Source organism: Pyrgilauda ruficollis, unplaced genomic scaffold (assembly GCF_017590135.1).
Source record: "Pyrgilauda ruficollis isolate IOZ18807 unplaced genomic scaffold, ASM1759013v1 scaffold279, whole genome shotgun sequence".
NCBI classification, from domain to species: Eukaryota; Metazoa; Chordata; class Aves; order Passeriformes; family Passeridae; genus Pyrgilauda; species Pyrgilauda ruficollis.
In genome coordinates this window covers 41,173-60,212 of record NW_024524144.1, presented here as the reverse complement: position 1 = coordinate 60,212, position 19,040 = coordinate 41,173, and the positions used below count along the sequence as shown (strand labels likewise).

Below are 19,040 nucleotides of genomic sequence, written 5' to 3'. Positions count from 1 at the left end.
ACTCAATTCTCAGCCTTTCTCCAGGTTGTCAATTATGAAAGATCTTGTGATAAAGTCTGGATGAGTGGAAGCTGGAGAAGGAGTCAATTTACTTCACATCCTCCATTGATCAATGTTTCATCTTTGTGGAGGCAGCAGACTGTAAGTAGAGGAGTCTGTAAGTGTACTTAAGGCTTCTGCCATAGGTATATGATGATATTGAATCAGTTTTGCTTATAGTATGACCTGTAATTATAAGAAGGTCTGTCTTCTACACTTCAAGGGGAAGAAAAAAGTGTATAGAAGAATACCAGTGTAAGAGGATGCAGATTTTAATACCTTGATTTTCAGTCACTGTGTTTTCTTCATCCTGTATCTCAAATAAATAAACCTACAGATTGATGTGTCAGATTTTCATTGCTGGCTACTTTTGTTTTTATATTTTGCAATATTTTCTTTCTTCTCTGGATGGGTAGCAGAGGTTGCAAATGAATTCCAATGTTCAGAGGCTTCCAAATGCCAATTTTGAGCGTTTCCAACTTCATTTCCTTATGGACACAAGCATTCTCTTTTCAGGTTCAGTTTATGCATAGGAGCAGAGAGCTCACTTTAGCATGGCTGCAGTCTCAGTCCTCTCTGTGTCTGTGCCTCATATTTCTGGACCCAAGAACACTTGGGAACACCGTATAGGCTCTTGGATCTCTCTACAGATTGTCAGGTGTGAAGATTAGTGGCAGTCTAGACCTTGTAATCTCTGATAGATCAAGCTGACTCAGCCCAATTAACTTCTCAGTGCAGTGCTGGTGTGTCCCAGGTGCTGCTAGAAGCTGGAAGTGTCTGGTCTGTGCCCTGTGTGCCTCTGAGTAATTAAAAGTAGGCACTGCTACGTTCGTATTACCTCAAGTGTTGCACAAAAATATACTTTAGTATGAAAAGTAGTAAATTAATGGTTGGTTCCTAACAACCAATATTTTTCCTGTTATGTTGTTTATTTTAAAAGGCATTTGGTAAATTGCCTACTGCAAGCACTGTGCTATGGCATCTAAAAGGCAACAGAGACTTTTGCATCCAAGAAAAAAAGACCCACCAGCCAGGAAATTCTGGAGGTGGATAGGAATTGTAATAAAAATTCAATGTAGCTGTAATAAAATATGTGCAGAGTACATTAGTGCCACATGCAGAACTCATTTTGTCATTTTAACCTCTGATTGGCTCTTTTATTCTGTATACCCTTATTCTCCCCAGTTCATTAGCAATTCATCAGAATTTCTACAGTACCTCTTGTGCCTTCTGTCTGGCTTTCAAAGATTTTGGAAGCCTCTGCACTTTTTTCCTGAGCACTTGCTGAGTCCTTCATCACCCATTTGTCCCCAGAACACCCAAGACTTCCACTGGCTCTCTTATTAACATGCAATGTTCAAAGTCTTTCAGCTTCTTCTGGAGCTCTCTTTGGAAGAGTGACACTGTGACAAGAAGAACCTGTGATTAATGTCATATTAAGCTCAAAGAAGCAGGTGAGGGCATCCAGGCAGGAAAGGGTACAAGGTATAGCTGCACCTCCTGTGGTGGAAGGGGGTGGCAGCTTAGTCACAGCCCTTGATCAGGGACAGACAGAGATCAGAGAAGTGGCTGGCACTCAGTGGCATTGCCCGATGTCTTCAGTTTAGGGGAGTCTATGAAAGGGTCATGGCCAAGTACTGCAGCTCTTTGTATCTTGTTTGAAGAGAAAAAACTTCATGCATTACAACACTCTGTCCTGCTTTGTAAATACAAGCTTCAGTTTTTTAGGTTCATTTTCTTGCACAGACTACAGCTCCTTTGAGTCTCTACCATGGTTATCTTCCTAATCTTTTTCTGAAGTATTGTATACATAAATCTGGAAATGTATTAGTCTTTTTACTACTATTTGATTTTATTCATGAAGTATACTGTGAAAAATGTTATTTTAAAATCTCAATTAAAGAAACACAACTTATGACAGAAAAATAGAGAAAGCATCTCTTACAATAACTAAGTTAAAGAGTTTTTCTTTGCCTGAACAATCAAACTACTTGTAAAATGCATTCGCAGATCCATATACCTATGGACAGAGTTTCCTGATGCTTTGAGGATCATCTTCAATTAAACCAAGGCTGAATTAGTAGTGCAGATATCCTCCAGATTCACTCCACAGATGCATTTCCAGGCAGTGAATAGCGCACTTTATAGGATAAACTCGTTTATCCTCTCAAGGCTTCCACAGATCAAATCTGACATTCCTGGTCTGCCTTGAATCACTCTAAGTTCTTCCGTCCTTTTTCACTGGACCTGCTTTCCATTTACTGTAGGGCTCAGTTGTATTTTTTAATCACTTGCAAATAAAGAAGTCAGCATTTGTCTGCTGTTGCTGGAGATGAATGGTGGGATAAGTAGCAACATTAGAAGTGATGCCGAAGGGGATGTTAAAGGGTAGATGATGGAAATATCCAAACCAGGAATATGTTGGGGGGACCCAGGGCAACCAAGGCTCTGCAGGGCGTAAGTGTAGCATGGGGAAAAGGTTTCTCAGCACTTAGTGCTGAGTTTGGTTTTCAGATACTGTAAGGACAATAATCTACTACAAGGCTGTAATTCAAATATATGATACACTATTTAAATCCCATTTGGACAAATACTTTTATTAAGTATATCTCTGAACATGCATTATACATTTGTTTTACTTTCACCCTTGGGAACAAAGTATCTGCATTAAATTTATGTGCTAAGAAACTAACACTATTTTCTGCAGTACATATAATCTTAAGAGTCTTAATAGACTGTAATCCTTTAGATTTTTATAGTCCTTTTCCTCCTAGATAAAAAAGCAGTTAGCAAATATGTGCCTCTTGTCATTTCTTTGAGGTAGTTAGCAAATACAAGGGACACAGTATCTGCAGTGAACTGATAAACAGTAGTATTTACACATTTCAGAAATACTTTTATTAGTAGATATTTTTTAAAAATACATGGAGCTGTGTGACTTTGGAAGAGTAACTTTGAGATTATTCTTTTGGTGCTTCCAGGCTATATTATGTGTTTCAGATATTCAGAAAGTGAATACTGTATTGCCATGCTACTTTCATTTTGAATTATGGTTGAGTTACCAGCTGTGTAGTAGTGCTGTTTTGCTGAATAAATAGATTTGAGCAAAATACATTTCTTACGTAAAATCTGTCCTAGATGATTAACGCTGAATGGTTCTACCTTGGATAGAAAGCAAGTTTTCTCTTAGAGACTCCATTAGTGTTAGAAAAATGATGTTCTAGATGGGATGCTGATGGTGTGGGGGGAGGTGGAGATGGCAGCTGATGCCAGTGAAATTTCCCAGTTTAAGCTCAGTGAGAAAGTGAAGGAAGACAGGTTTAACAAAAAAAAAAAAAGTTTCCCCTTAGAAGTGGGGAAGCAGCACAGTTTCTCACCACCTGTTAAAGACCAGATCCAAATAGCAGAAAGAGCTGCCTTGGGTAAAAACTTGTATCACAATTGGAATGCATAATTCTAAGGTCACACTAAGGGAAGTTGAGCTTCAGTGTTTCCTTTGGTTAAATCTTTTGCTTTACAAAGAGTAAAGGTGTTTATAGATGAGCAATTACTTTTGCTCCAACCAGTTCAACTTGACCCTGAAATCAGAGCTCCTGTATTTCAATAGAGAATAAGGAGAGCACTTCTAAAAGCCAGTCAGACGCCTGTGAATTGTGATCTACTTTGGATTTAGAGAGACTGATTCACAAGATCTGCCCCAGGAAGATGCCAGTTCTGAGGTTTATTATCTGAGATACCCAGAGTTGAGGAAAAACCAGGAGTCAGCTCCCAAAACACAAGGCTTGTGAGCATATGGGCTTTCATAGTTAATTTGAATGTAATATCCTAGTAAACCACAGACTGAGACCTGTTTGTAGCACTTCTTCTGGTAGGATTTTAAGCTCCTTATAAAACACCTCTGCTAAGTGAGCAAGTGCCATGTTCCCCATGTTAATACCTAGAACTGAGGTTTTAATTATCTCCAGACTTTGGTAAACTCTTATTTTTTCATTTTGAGTTGTGAACCATGAGATTTTCAGTTTTTCACAGTAATAGTCTATAAAAATTGTGTTTGTCTTTATAAAGTCTTATAAAGAATTGTTATCTGAGATGTATGTGGAGATGAACTGCAGGTCCTCAAATACTCCTCTATGGGTGAAGCTTTTTTAGGTACAAATACCGTAAAATCTGGTGGGGTAAAGGCCCTTAAATCCCAGTAGGTATTCTGTTGCTGGAGACCTGTTGGAGATTTGTAGCCACACACCAATATTTGGCCTGACAGCTAAAGGATAAAGTAAGAGCTTGGTGCTTGGTGGGGAAAAGCCCTTGCCAGGAGCTAATGAGGGCTGAAGTGAGTTTGAAATGCACTCCAAATGAGTCCCGGAGCTGTTTGCAGTCTCCCGCCTTCCTCGGCTCTTTCCCTTTGCAGCAGGCTGGTGCCAAGGCAGTGCCACTCGTGCTCTCCACGTGGAGAGGCTGGCGCGCAGCCCCGGCGGGCGCGGGCAAGTGAGGTGGCAGCGCTCGGCTCGGCCCCGCGCCCCGAACCCATTCCGAGGGGGCTGGGAGCGAGGGCGGGGAGCGACCCGGAGCTCCCGCGGCAGCAGCAGGAGCAGGGAGGAGCCGCCGGGCGCTGCCAGAGCTCGAACGTGTCGCGGGGAGGGGCGGCCCCGGCTCCCGGCGCTCCCCGCTCGGGGCCAGTGTTGGGGCAAGCGGAGCAGCGGCTCCGGCTGTGGAGAGAGCGGGCTCGGAGCCTGGGGATACCTGGATCGAGACCGGGCTGCCGCCTCCTTCCTGCCCATCTGTCCTGATTTGCGGCTGGTGAGTGGCGAGAGCTGCGTCCCGCTGGGTCGCTTCAGACCTGGCTGTGCCTTCAGAAAGCGCGGGGATGGAGATTAAATCTGTGTTGGTTACCCTGCAATGCTACTTTGTAATGTAAGTGGACTCCTGGGGTTGTGAGAGACTTTTCAGCTGGGTAGAAATGCAGGAGAGCTTAGCCCAGGACCCCGCTGAAGAGCCTGGTGAGAAAGCAAACCCGTCCCCGACTCGAGATCCGGTTCTCTTGGGGCAGATGCTCTGTGATAAAAGTGCTGTATGAGGTTTATCATTTGACCTTTAGATCACGGCTCAGCGAATGGGAGACTTTAAACCCACTCACGCTTGGGAAATGAAGCGGGGGGGGGGGGGGGGGCGGGAAACCAAACAGCTCCCATGTTTAGCTTTCAACGAAAATTATTGCTGGACTGATAGTGCAGAAGTGCTTTGCTGTGTTTTCTGTAGCCAAGTGCAAAAATGCTCTATGTTTTATCAATTAGGTGTGACTACCAGTGTGTACCTGCCTGATGTGCCCTGACGGTCTCACTGATTCTTTGCCTTCTTTATTGTACTTAGAGGGAGATTATATTGGTGCTTCCTATAGGAAGAGAAATGCTAATATTAGTAACAATTCTTTTTACTATGTTACTACGTTCAAACACAGTCTTTAAATTTGGACAGAAAACAAAAACTTGGATTCTAAGCAGGTGGCAGAGAGGTTTCTTAACCTCTTACATAACATTTATATAGCCAGGGTGATGGTAGGTATAGCTGGGGCTGTACCTCAAAGTGTTGCTTTTGTGCCCCTTTACAGCTGTAATAATTTCAATATTAGTCCCACATCATAATGAAGTAAAAACATGTAGAACTGTCAATGCAAATAACTCTTTTTACAGCCAGAAAGAGCCACATTTTAGTTTCTTCCATTCTGTGTAAGCAGGATTAGGGCTATTTTGGATCCGAATATTTGCAATTACAAAAACTTTAAAGTCTTTCATATGGTAATGGAAAGTCAGTAAGTTGTGTAAATAAGATTTAGTGCAATGACAGTGTGGCACTTGTAAGCAATGTTTGGAGTTTTTTAACAGCTTTCTGGGCTCTTAAACTCTGCTGAGGTATACACCTGCTTTCCAGAACTGTGCACATTTTTTCTTGGAGTAGTGTGGTTCCAATAATTTCTGATTGTAGCTGTATCTCATTCCAAAACTCAGAATATTTGAAGCTTTCTTGGACTTTAATACATTTTCTTCTATTTTCCCTACATAGATATGCTTTTTTTCCCCCTCTTAGAATTAAAACTTTAGAATCCTACAAAACTTCTGGAAGACAATTCAGAGCTCCTTGTTGTTGCTTCTGAAGCATCTGTAGTCTGATTATATCTATTGTAAATTTTGACTTTGACAAGACTTTGTAGTTAAAGCACTTCCATTGATTTCTATAGTTGAAGCCCTGCAAATGGTTTCTGGAAATGATCTGCTGTTGCTTTGTTCTTTATGCCAGAAGAAGTAACTTTAGCTTAAAAGCAAAGGAAAATCTGTTTCTGAGGGTCTGAAGAACCCTGGTTTTCCCATCCTTTGCAGTCTTTCCCAGCTCCCTCGCCCCATAGCTGTCGCTGGTGGGTTGGTTCTTGTGCCAGTTTGGCAACAGTGGTTGCCAGTGCCCATCTGTACATGAGCTGCGCTCCTGGCATGGTGACATCTGGAAACCCCCTGTCACAAGAATTGCGGTTCCCGAGCCAGCCTGTGACACAGGAAATGAACTCATGGAGTCTCAGGTTCGGGACAGGGCAGCTTCAAAGCCTTGCAAGCTGTGGAGAGGGATCGCAGGGACAGCGGTCTCTCAGAAACATTTGCAGGAGGAGAAATTTCCCCTCTACAAGCCTCTTCTGCTTCATAATTGTCTGCTAACTACTACCTCATGGAACAAGGACTTAGATTGCTGAAAATCTGCTTGTTAATAGGGTGACATTAGTTGAGAATATGGGTATTTATAGACGTGCAGAAAACACACTGACCATAATGGCATTTCTCAAAAATAGGAACTGTGTTGTACCAATTCACAAAGTGAAATGGCTGCATTAATAAATATACCAGGTAAATTTGCTCATTGATAAAATAAGAAATTGAGACTTCCTGAAGCTGAAATGCTTCTATTTAATGTACTTGAAATACCTGGGGGAAGAAAAGGAGAGCACAGGGATGACTTGTTCTGGGAAACGCCTGTATTTTGTACAGAGAAAGTTTTTCAGGGAAGAGGTAGGGGTTAACAGCTGAAATGAAAGAGAAAGAATTGAGGTATAGAGAGAAACCAAGCACCACATATGATGGCATTGGAGTAAGAGCTGGAGAATTTAAAAAATATCTAGCTGGGAGCCAAAATGGAGATCAACAACCATGAAACACTAAAAAGCAGTTTGACTTGCTAAAGACCATTGCAGTGATAGATAAATAGACATCTCCCATGAAACCCAGTATCGAACACCAGGCACCACCTGTTACTTCTCTGGGCACAGAGAAAAAGCAAAGATACAAAGAATTCTGGTAATGTGAAGGAGGAGCAAATCCTCCTTTAGAGTGGCTGTGCACTGACTGGCACAGCAGACGAAGGCTGGAGAGGATTTAACTGAGTTTACAGACTGTAAGACTATTGGCCACGTTGGAAAACTTCAGCGTCTTAAAAGACTGCAAGGCCATTATGGTATTTCATCTGGAAGGAACCTTACCAATTAGCACTGGGATTGCTAAATGTTGCTTATTTTAGAAATGCACTGCTTCTAGAATCCAGCTGGTTTAGATGAATTTTAACATGAAAAGACATTTTTGTTACTTTGGACATTGTGTTTGTCTCAGAACTATGATGCTTTGTAGCTGACAGGTCTGCGAAGTCTATAAAGCCTGGGCTGGTTCAGCTGGTTGAGTGGTGCAATGCAGTCAGCCGAAAAGCTGTAGATAACTTTGAAATGAAATTTGAATTTTTTCCTACCTTAAATGAAAAATCTAAAGTCTTAGAACAGTTTAGTTTTAACTTTGTGCAAGTTACAGATTTGGGGTACTTTTTTTTCTTATGTGGTTAAAACAACCCTCAACACTTGGCTGTTCTCTGTTGTCTTCTAAAAATCTATAAATTATCTGTACTAGGTTATACTAAATTTCCACTACGTCATTCTCTCCTGGATTTGCACTTCTGTCATTTGCAACTGAAGGCATTCTGAGTTCAGATGCGATTTGTTGAACAAATTTTTTTTTTTTAAGTCTAGTTGGGGCTTTTTGTTGGTTTTTTCCTTTTTCAGAAAATTAAATCAAGGAAAAATTCTTTCAGTTGCAGTCAAAGGAACATGTGAACTTAATGCTAGTTTTAAAAGAACATGCTAGCTGGGGAACACCAAATCCCACATAGTTTGTGTGGTACAGCATTACTTTATTTCCTGAAGGGCTTGCAATGCTTGTCTACTGGGTGAGCTGTGTTCACTGTTAGCTCTACAGATAACAGATGGATTATGTTATGTAGAAACTTACTGTTGCTGTTATGAAGGAACATTGCCGCTACAGACCGTGTTACATTCCTGATATGATGCTCTTCCAGGAGTTGTTTTGAACTGCATGGCTCAAGTCCTTTCTGAGCAGTTACTGATATCAAGAGTGCAGTAATTAAAGACAGTTCTGGTTTTCTTCTCTTAGCAGTCCAGCTGGCATAATTTCTACAGAGATTGATCACTTTTAAAATACCCTGTGTCCAGCTAGAGACGTGGGTTGTATTAAACATGTAGATTAACACTTTTTCTAATTGTATTTAATCTTCTATTAAGTAGGGCTGCCTGCGTTAGAACCTGTATTTTCTACCACCTCATTATTCAGGCTACCTGTCCACTGCTTCAAAGCTTTTAGGTGTAAATTTTTATAAGTCTGAAACCCCCACTCTACTGGAGAATGCCAGGTCCTAAAGCAGTCTGATGCGTGCAGCAAAAATAAACTTAAACATTGAAAGAATTCAGAATTCTCAAAGACTAAATTTTCAAAGATTCCTATTTTTAGATTTTTTTTTTCATGGTCAGTATGTTCTTAGATTTCCCATCCCTTGTCATATTAAAAATCTTACTGTGCTTTTACTTGTGACATCTTAATTGGCTTATTTATTCATCCTCTAAAGAAAAGACTCTCAGTTAACTATTTCATTGGGCCATTGTTACATCTCTCTAAGTTTCCAGTCACTGCAATTATGGTAGAGGAGACAAAATGCAATGGAGAGTTAAGAATATATTTTGGTGTGACAGCTGCAGGTGAAGTTTTGCTGTCAGTGGATTTACAGCCACTTCTGTAAAGAAAGACACAAATAAAGTACCATAGTAAAAAATTTTTAATCCCTCAAACATGAGTGAAACAAAACTCAGATGGCATTAGCCTGGTCAAATTCAATGACTCAAAATAGAAAAGTTACCAAACCAAATGAAAATGTACAGCCCAGCTCACATTCTAGAGAATTAGTTTGAGTCCCAGTTCTTCATAGCTGTGACTGAACAAAATATTTAATCAGATGGCTACCTTAGCATGCAAAGTACTCTTGCTTTAATGTGCCATTGAAAGAACTTAAATGCAAGCAGGTGCTTGCTTTGCCTTTCTAAAAGAGTCCATAAAAATGAACAGAACTCAAGAGTTCCTCAAAGTTTAAGAAAAAAGAATGAATTAGCTCTGTCTGTTAAAATTTTAGTGTTTGAAATGGTTCATGAATTGCTTGTTCAACAGGAGAACAAAGTCAGAATTATATGTTGTGGTACTGAGGATCTTCAAATTTAGTAGTTCTAAAACATTTCTGAACAAAAGGTACTCAGGTAGGTATTACATCTATGGAAAATAAAGTGTTTATCTTTGATTGTATTAAATGGAGGCTGCTGAGCTGTCTAGACAAAAGTTAAAATTGCCCTGTCAGTGTTCCGAAGGGCACAGCTGCTGCGGGCATGAGTTTGGGCATCTGTGCTTGGCACAGAGATGTATGGTTTCCTTCATGAAGTGGTTGAAAAAAGCTACTAAAAATTAATGTTGCAAGTGTCCTGGGTTTAAAGCAAAAGGATGTGTGTCTGTCTTCCTGAAATATCAGATATTTGCAGTCTCTCTGTCCCTTCTGTTCAGTTATTACTGTAGACAGTAACTTTGAGAAGTGTACAGCAGTTTCAAGCGATGGTATGGATGGATCCAACTAACTTAGAAACAAATGCAACAGTATCACTGTGCAGCCTATCTCTTATGTGAGTGAATGTAAAAATAAGCAGCCAGAAATTCCAAAAATGCTGCCAGACACCTGGAGAGGAGCTTTCTCTGCCTCAGGGTCCAGCTCTCACTGAGGTTTGATGTCATCTGCAGTGTGAGAGAAAACCAGACTGCTGATACATGGTGGAATTTCACATAACTAATATATCTCTTCAGACCAAACTGAAGTTTAGCCAGCCCCTTGAATTTGCTCTCTCTGCTCAGCAGAAAGTCCTCATTGGGCTTGACTTTCCTGGGCCAGGAGAGGGGGTACCCAGCAGGAATGTGTGGAATTGAAGGCTGGAAAAATTTGTTTGTCAAGCAGCACATTCTCCTGTTCTGAGTGGGTATCTAAATGAAAGTGATTTCCCAGGGCATCTGGCTCTGCACATGATCTAGAACAAATAGCAGAGGATTAATTTTCGTTTCAGAAGTGGAGGATTTAGCTCTGTCTCAGAGAGATGCTACGTGGAGGGCTGCCAGGAGGAGCTTTCCAGTCGGCAAATCACTTTACTCAGAATTAGCATTCAGGCAATTAAATAGCTCAACTGTCTGGGCAGGCTTAGCTCTCTGAATACTCAGCAAAGGTATCAGGGAAGAAAATGAATTAGAAGCTTCCTTGTTTATCTGCCTTAATCTATGTATGCTGTGTCTCTCTGCAAAGTTCAATGTTTGTAATGCAAGCTTTGCAATTTGGACTTGCAATGCTGTTAATTAAATTCGGTATTAAAAAGTCAAAGCAGTTGTAATTAATTCTGTAATTGATTCTGTTTTTTCAGCAAGTGTTGATTTATTATTCTAAGTAGCATATAATTAGTGTTTTTCATGCTCTTTTCCCTCCTCTCTCACCCACAGTCATGTAAATTGGATAGCAAACTCGTCTGAGTGTGGTGTTTGACCTTTCATGTTATTTATCAAAATAATGATCTCCAATTTACCTTTTTATCTTATTAAAACAAAGTTATAGTTAAGATAGGAAAAATTTGCTGCTGTAAGTGCCTCACACAAGTTTTGATCTTGAGCTGTAGTCACTTCTACAATGTTAATAGTTCTCATTTACCTACCTATTGCCTGAAAAACCTTAGGAGAAAATCTTTTAATATCCTTTATTTATGACACATTACATTATGCACTGCCTTTAGAGTACACGTCGCTGAGAAGCAAGAGCTTCTCAATCAGCAGTAATTCAATCCTGGGATTTTTTTTTTTTTTTGTCAACTTGGGAAAAACTTGTGGTGGTATTTGTGGTTGTATTTTTACTATTCATAACAGTTCATTTTGAGCTTCTGTTAAAGACCTAGTATACTGTGAAAAATGCCAGTCACTTGTTTTTAAAATTTTAGAAGTTTAATAGTAATAAAATGGTTATAAAAATAGTAATATAATTAGAGTAATAAAATTTGGACAATTGAGATTAGGACAATATGAGACAATAAAAACAAAGAGATACGGACATCCAGGTACATTTTTCTGGGCAACACAAGCCCGAAAAAGGACACCTGTTAACAGAGGATTAAGCCTTAAAAACAGTTGCCTGTTGCATATTCATACATCTCATACGTGATGCATAAATGATTTATTATTCTAAGTAGCATATAATTAGTGTTTTTCATGCTCTTTTCCCTCCTCTCTCACCCACAGTCATGTAAATTGGATAGCAAACTCGTCTGAGTGTGGTGTTTGACCTTTCATGTTATTTATCAAAATAATGATCTCCAATTTACCTTTTTATCTTATTAAAACAAAGTTATAGTTAAGATAGGAAAAATTTGCTGCTGTAAGTGCCTCACACAAGTTTTGATCTTGAGCTGTAGTCACTTCTACAATGTTAATAGTTCTCATTTACCTACCTATTGCCTGAAAAACCTTAGGAGAAAATCTTTTAATATCCTTTATTTATGACACATTACATTATGCACTGCCTTTAGAGTACACGTCGCTGAGAAGCAAGAGCTTCTCAATCAGCAGTAATTCAATCCTGGGATTTTTTTTTTTTTTTGTCAACTTGGGAAAAACTTGTGGTGGTATTTGTGGTTGTATTTTTACTATTCATAACAGTTCATTTTGAGCTTCTGTTAAAGACCTAGTATACTGTGAAAAATGCCAGTCACTTGTTTTTAAAATTTTAGAAGTTTAATAGTAATAAAATGGTTATAAAAATAGTAATATAATTAGAGTAATAAAATTTGGACAATTGAGATTAGGACAATATGAGACAATAAAAACAAAGAGATACGGACATCCAGGTACATTTTTCTGGGCAACACAAGCCCGAAAAAGGACACCTGTTAACAGAGGATTAAGCCTTAAAAACAGTTGCCTGTTGCATATTCATACATCTCATACGTGATGCATAAATTCCATTCAAACACAGGATTCTGTCTGGTCACTGTCAACTTCTTCCTCTTAATCCTCATGCCATCTTCCTGTCTGAGCGAGGTGGGAAGAAGTTAGTTTTCTGCTGATAAGGGAGCAATAAATTCCCTTTCTCTGAAAGATTTAGGTGTCCTGTGGCTTCTATCTGTTGCGAGTCCTTTCTTAAACAAATACCTTACATAGCATAGTTTCTATTTTAACATTATGTTATAACCTAAAATTATATTTAACACATACTTAAGAAAATTAATACAGCATAACTTTCTAACATAACACAATATTCATTTTAATACTTGTGAAAAGCCAATCATAAAATACACATTTTTCACATCTACTATTCAGAAAATTTGATATGTGTGCTGAAATGGCTTGATTTATTCAAATAAGGCATTTCAAAATTTCTTTTATAAACATGAATGCCTAGTTTTTAATAGAAATTGGAAAGGAAGTTACTGAAACCAGCACATTATTGGTTATTAAATAATCTCTATTATGTGGGTTCGTTTCCTGCAGGTTTTCAAAGCACACAGGTAAATTGCAGTGCAATGGATGGTGACATCGTTTATACCAAAATCTGTTTTTATAAATAGCGGCTGTATCTTGGTTTTGTGTACAATGATCTTGTTCTGTGCATGTCAGCCATTACTTGTTAGCTGTGACACAGACACTGACAAATCTCTATTCATTTGACTTATAACTTGGTGTAATCACTGCAAATCGACATAACTTCACTCTTAACATTTTGTTGAACAAATTTAAGTACTTTAAAACATTCCTGGCAATGTGTATGGCTCCTTTCCCTGTCTCCCTGTGTTGCAAAAGGTGAAGCTCAGAGCAGTTTTACTCATATTAATTTAAAGTTATTTTTGAGCATCTAAAAACACTGCAGCTCTCTAAACTGTTCTTTATTTGTTTCTTCAGGAACATCACGTGTCCACTGAGAACTTGGAGCATGGCTATGAGCAATGCCAGTGACTCCATGGTCCTGAGCAATGGCAGCATCTTGTCAAATGCTGCTGGCCCAGGGGTTGTTGCAGCAAATGATGGAGACATCATGGTCCAACAACTCCCGTCCAAGGAAACACCAAGAACAAAACCAAGTCCAAATGGCTGCCTGCAACTAAATGGTACAATCAAACCATCCTTTCTGCCTTCAGACAACCAAAGAACTCAGCAGATGTTGTCGCAATGCTGCCACCCTTGTCCATACCATCATTCTTTAAGTAGCCATAATAACAAGCAAGAATGTCATTCAGTGGTTGGCAGCTCAGCACCATCTCCTATGACCTCATGCTGCATGCAGCCACATACTGAGTACTCAGCCTCTATTTGCCAAAAACACACCCCTGTCTATCAGCCTGCCTGCTGTCTTCAGCCCTCCCTATCCTTCTGCCTTCACCATCAGTGGCCTGACCATTTCCAGCATCAGCCTGTGCAGCAACACATAGCCAGGATAAGGTAAGCAGGTTGCATTATTTCTTAGTTCTCAGGATGGATAATCTTTTTCTGAACTATTTTGTTTTCTTACAGAAGTAGAAGATCTGAAAGGAAGATGAACCAAATTTATTTCCCAGTGATTTTACAGATAAATTTTCGGTGCATCACCAAGTCATTATTTCCAGGAGAAACCAAGTCAGGAGATTTGTTTTGTTGGGCTCCATGGTTATTCCTGAAATGAAGTAGTTCTTTCTTGGAAAAAAAAAACAAAAACCACTGCTGGTTTTTTTTTTCTTGTTGGGGATTGTTTGGAAGCTCATTAGCTCTTTTAGAAGACTCAGGCTACACCAATATTGTGTAAAACAAACCACTATAGAGGTAGCTAAGAATACACTGAAAGATCTGGTATGTCTGCACAGTCCAATCAAAACACATATTTCCTTAAAAAGATGCATTGAAAAATATTTTCAACAATTCTGTTCTCAAATGTACAGGGTGTTTTTTCTTTGTCAGGTCAGCTGGTTCAGTGGGTTGCCCTCGTGTCTTTTCAGTGTAGGTTGTCTGCTAAACTTCAAAATTGTGCTTGGATTGAGAAATTTGGGATTGTTCCAGGTTTTAGTCCTTTCTGTTCTCTATTTCATAAGAACCTGCCTCTTTGTATTTGTTAGCTTTGGAGTTCCAGAGCTTCAGGGAGCAACAAACACAAGAAAAATCTTCTACAGCCTCCTGGTCCTGGGCAAAATCAGCCAATCTAAGAGGCAATTTCTAAAAAGCAAATTCCCATAGAAGGAAGACACTTTGAAGCTTTTAAGCAAGGTTACTATTTTTTGAGTTGCAGTTGGGCTAAAAGGGGTGGATTTTCATGGGAGCATTAAAAACTACCCTTCTCCCTGTTTTGTAACATCTGCACCCTTATTCAAGAACTTGGAGCTGTAAGTGTTTCTCAGTCAGCTACAATGATTTTGTCTTGATGAAATATATGAGCTAATTTTAAACTCCTAAAAATATCAGACTGGGAAAAACATGTAGTGTGGAAAAACTCAAAGTGAATAAAGCTTTTTATTCACTCAAAGTGAATAAAGCTTTTTTCTCCTAAGATAAAAGCAGATGAAAATAGGGATGATAATACAGAACGCAAATCAGCTTTCTCCTTAGTTATTCCACTTACAAATGGAAAAAATCTTAATTGTCAGAACTGCTTATAATCAGAGATGTATTTTCCACGCCATACTAGTTTAAATGTCAAGCAAAGACGTATAATTTTGTATGCAAAGGTATGCAGGAATTTGAACTATTGTAGGATGAGTCGTACTTTTCAAACTGTCAGAATGGTTGCACTGATTTCACTGTTTTTCTCCCTGTGCAGCAGGGTTGTTAAACTTCATCTATATTCCATAGTCATGAGGAAGGGAACAAATGCCATCCATAGTCTGGGTTTCTGGTTTTAGTCTAGAAATAAAAACAGTGAAAATTTCTTCTGGATATGATAAAATAATGTTTTCTGTCACACTTCACAGATACAAAAACTGTTTGAACTGCTCTGATTGGGCTCTTGAGCCAAGACACTGGTTTTTCATCTTCCTTGCCATACCATGCACTTCTACAAAAATGTACAGAAATTATTAATGATGATTTATGATAAATGGTTTTTCTTACTGCTAGCAGTCAAAACAAAGATGCAATCCAACCTTTAAAGCATCTGTACTTATTTAACCAGCTCTGTCTGTTAGCATACCCTGCATATCCCTATCAAATGATTACTGGACTGCTTCCATGCCTTTGCACTCTGTAAACTGCCCATGGCTGCATTAATGGACAGTGTATACTGATCTGACTGTCACTTAGCATGGAACCAAAGACTTCTTTTCTCTCTTCATACTCAGCAAGGTGTGTCTGAATATAATAGTCTGTCATTGTATTGTGAAGTTATCACCCAGAGAGGCCACTGTCAATGTAGACATGTTGGGAGATGGTAAAAACTGGGAGCAACTGGATGCAGCCTTGCAGGTGGATGGATGTGCACTGAGGAGGAAGCAAACTGCCTCATGTGTAGCTCCTTGGCAGTGCTAAAAATGAGAGGTGATAAATGTGTATTTATTTTTTATGTGCTCAGTCACTTCCTGTAAACAGAAGAGTAACACTTAGGTGTGTGATATTTCAATGTGATCGCTGTTCCACACTCTTAATTTTATTGCAGTTTGAGCTTATAATTTGCACAGCAGCTTCTTCTACAGGTATTTTTATTACAAGGTTCATTGGAAATCATCCAGCTTTAGGAAACGTGCATATTTTAACAGGGTTATTTAAAATGCAGGTTCTCATACAATACATTAGTTAAATTAAGTATGTAGTCAAAGTACACTTAATTTAGCTTCTTTCTTTTTTTAAAAAAATGCATTCAAATATTGTTATATTTTAAGAAGGGGGAAAAGTTTTGATTAGATAGAGGAGGGTGAACACTTCTTGCAGACTGTATCACCAATGCTTACAGCTCTGGGCAGGTAACCAGTTGTTTCAGCACAACAGGCTTTGTCAGGTTTTGAAGCCCAAGGCTTAACATTTGTCGGTGACCTAATATTAAAGGAATGTGGCTTTGGTATATCATTGCAGATTGGAGTGAGTAAAGACAGATTGAAATAATGCCACACTTGTCCTATCCTCTTAAAGCTGGCTGGATCTGGAATTTTATAGAGAGTTCAGCTTTGAAGTTTAACTAAATTACATGGAAACGTCATCTATTCACTGCATCTTGAGAGTATGGACAACTGTTAATTTTTTTTAGGTTGGTGAAAACATTCTGTAGCGTAAAAGAAAATATTTTTAGTGGTTGGTGTTTTGCAGCATGAATGTGGTAAAAAAAATTCTATTGTAAAAATAAGTAAAAGAGGTCAACATTTGGTTGTAATGATTTTTAGATGTTTTTCTGAGGTTGGAAGATCTTGAGTAAAGTTTCTTTTATTGTTTGGTGCACATATTTAAGAAGTAACTCATGTAAACATGTTCATACTTCTTTTTTTTTCAGTGGCCATAATATCTTGACCACACAAACACTCCCTGGAAAATTCTAGCCATCTCTCCATATCACAATGCAGTTGTCTGGGGGTTTGATTTTCTTTCTAACCATTTCTAAATTTACCTGTCTACGAGCATGGCACATGTAATTCTCTTCAGTACTGTTGGATGGGGTTTTTTTGTTCCCCTACCCTGCCTCTTTGGAGAGCTCATGCTGAAGTATCTGTTTTTGTTGGAATGCACTTACGTATCTCAAGAAACACGGGGGCTTAGACACCGTGGAAGGTATGTAGTTACTGCTGCTCCTTTGCTGCCACCTGCTTCTGTAGTCATCAGCAGCCTTCATCAGGGTGGGTAGAAATACCAAGAACCAACCAAGTAAGGCTGTGAAAAAAGCATGAAGATTGATCCATAATGACTGGAAGCACTGAGTTAGGAGTCCCTAGGGAAAAGTAAAAATGTGCAGCCCCATAGCATGCTTAGTGGGATGAAAGGAGGATAAAATAAATAGTGAACAGTTGCATAGTTCTCTAAGAGAACTAAATACTACCATTTTAAAAAAGCCAGAAAACTTTTACAGTGCTTCCTGGTATTTTTCAAAACCTCTTCTTTATATAGGAATGTATGCGTGTCAGTAGGAGTGGCAGAGGAAGGATGTGCAGAGATCATTTAAGAAATTGTCTCAGGAGTGAGGAAGGCATGGAATAACAGTGGTGGTATCTCTGGTCCCAAATTGGATTGCTTCCTTCAGATGTGTACGGGAAGTTTTTAGTGGGAGAATACCAGTTAAAAGCTACCTGTGTGCTTGTTAATCTTGATGTCAACTCTGCTGGAATCTCTCTGGTGATAAAATTTAGAAAGCTTAGGTCTGTGAACTGAGAGACAAAAGGTAGGGCAGAAGAGGTCAGGGAGCTGTGAAGAAACTGCTGATGCTGATGCTAAGGAAAATGCTCCAGACTACCAGTGTGTGCAGTGCTTGCACTTTCACAGTATCAAACCAAGAAATTCAAACAAGCACTCTTGGCTCAGGGTGAACCTGCTTTGTGTCACCCACTGTTATTTACTTTTTTAGACTATACTGTTGATGCTTTTGACTGAAGCAGACAGGTAAGGAAAACTGTTCTGAAAAGCATCTCAATTATCTGTGGTAAAAAACAAAACAGGCTGAAAGGGTGATCTCCCCATGATCATGCGATCATCTCAAGCTGGAACAGGAAAATAAAATCTGTTTAAAGCCCCACAGAATCCTTACTTTGGATAAAATTTAAGAATTGTTCCTCATCCCTCACCAGCCTACTTTGGAGGTTTTAGCTCCCAAAGCTTAGTTAGTTTAAATTGCTGGATTCAAAGCTTTTGCTTGTTAGACCAATTTTTATTCAAAGAAGGCAAAAGACAGCATCAGGAAACTGGTAAAGCATCCAGACTTATTGTACATCTTGCTTTTAGTTCGATTTAAACCTTCTTTTGAAGTGTTTTGGCATTGCAGATTTATGTGATGGTTCTGGGACTCTGGGTTCTGCTGTGTCTCAGTGTTCTGTGCCACACACTGTTCAAACAGCATGGCAGACATATGTGAATACTTGCACTTTATTTAATACTTTAAAACAAAGCTCTGTAGAAATGAAAAAGCTGTGAAGTGAGGATAGAACACTACAGCTGCCTCTTACCCATTTTAAATTTTTCCTTCTAGTAATTTGGCATAAAGATTAGAACCAGAAAAAAATAAAATCTTCTGTTTTTTCAAAAAGCAAGGGAATGTTTGTCAAATACCAATCTTAATAACGAGACTTTGTTATGAAACAGTTCCCTGCTTGATTCTAGGAAAAGGATAATTGTTATCTAGTACATTCTGCATGGCTTGCAGACCTGATTTTGCATGTACATATGTGTAAAATATTTTCAAATAGACTAATTTCAGCAACACAAGCTGTTCACAAAAATTTTTCCACTGAGCTTTTTTAACAACTTATCCTATATTGAAAGTTGTTGGCTTCTCCTTTATTTGATGCATTAAAAGATATTTTAGTTTTCACTTTTTATATGAATTGTATACTAATGTCTTTTGTACAAAATACATGTGCATATAATGATTTAAAAATTAATAAAGGAGCCTTTCTGCCTTCCCCTAAGAAGATTAAAAATAGA

The 19,040-nt window shown here is 38.9% G+C and overlaps 1 protein-coding gene across 2 annotated transcripts in view; it reads left to right on the top strand.

The window, feature by feature from the left end:
* DISP1 (dispatched RND transporter family member 1) overlaps window positions 1–19,040 on the top strand; it is an 89,273-nt gene that overhangs the window by 44,116 nt on the left and 26,117 nt on the right. Inside the window, exons 1-2 of one of the 2 annotated variants that reach the window (XM_041471786.1) lie at window positions 4,778–4,836; window positions 13,368–13,904. In XM_041471786.1, coding sequence (XP_041327720.1) covers window positions 13,399–13,904 — 506 coding nt within the window. In that variant the 5' untranslated portion in view covers window positions 4,778–4,836; window positions 13,368–13,398. Of the gene's footprint in view, window positions 1–4,777; window positions 4,837–13,367; window positions 13,905–19,040 lie in introns of those variants that run through there. The other variant, XM_041471785.1, reaches the window with a different exon arrangement.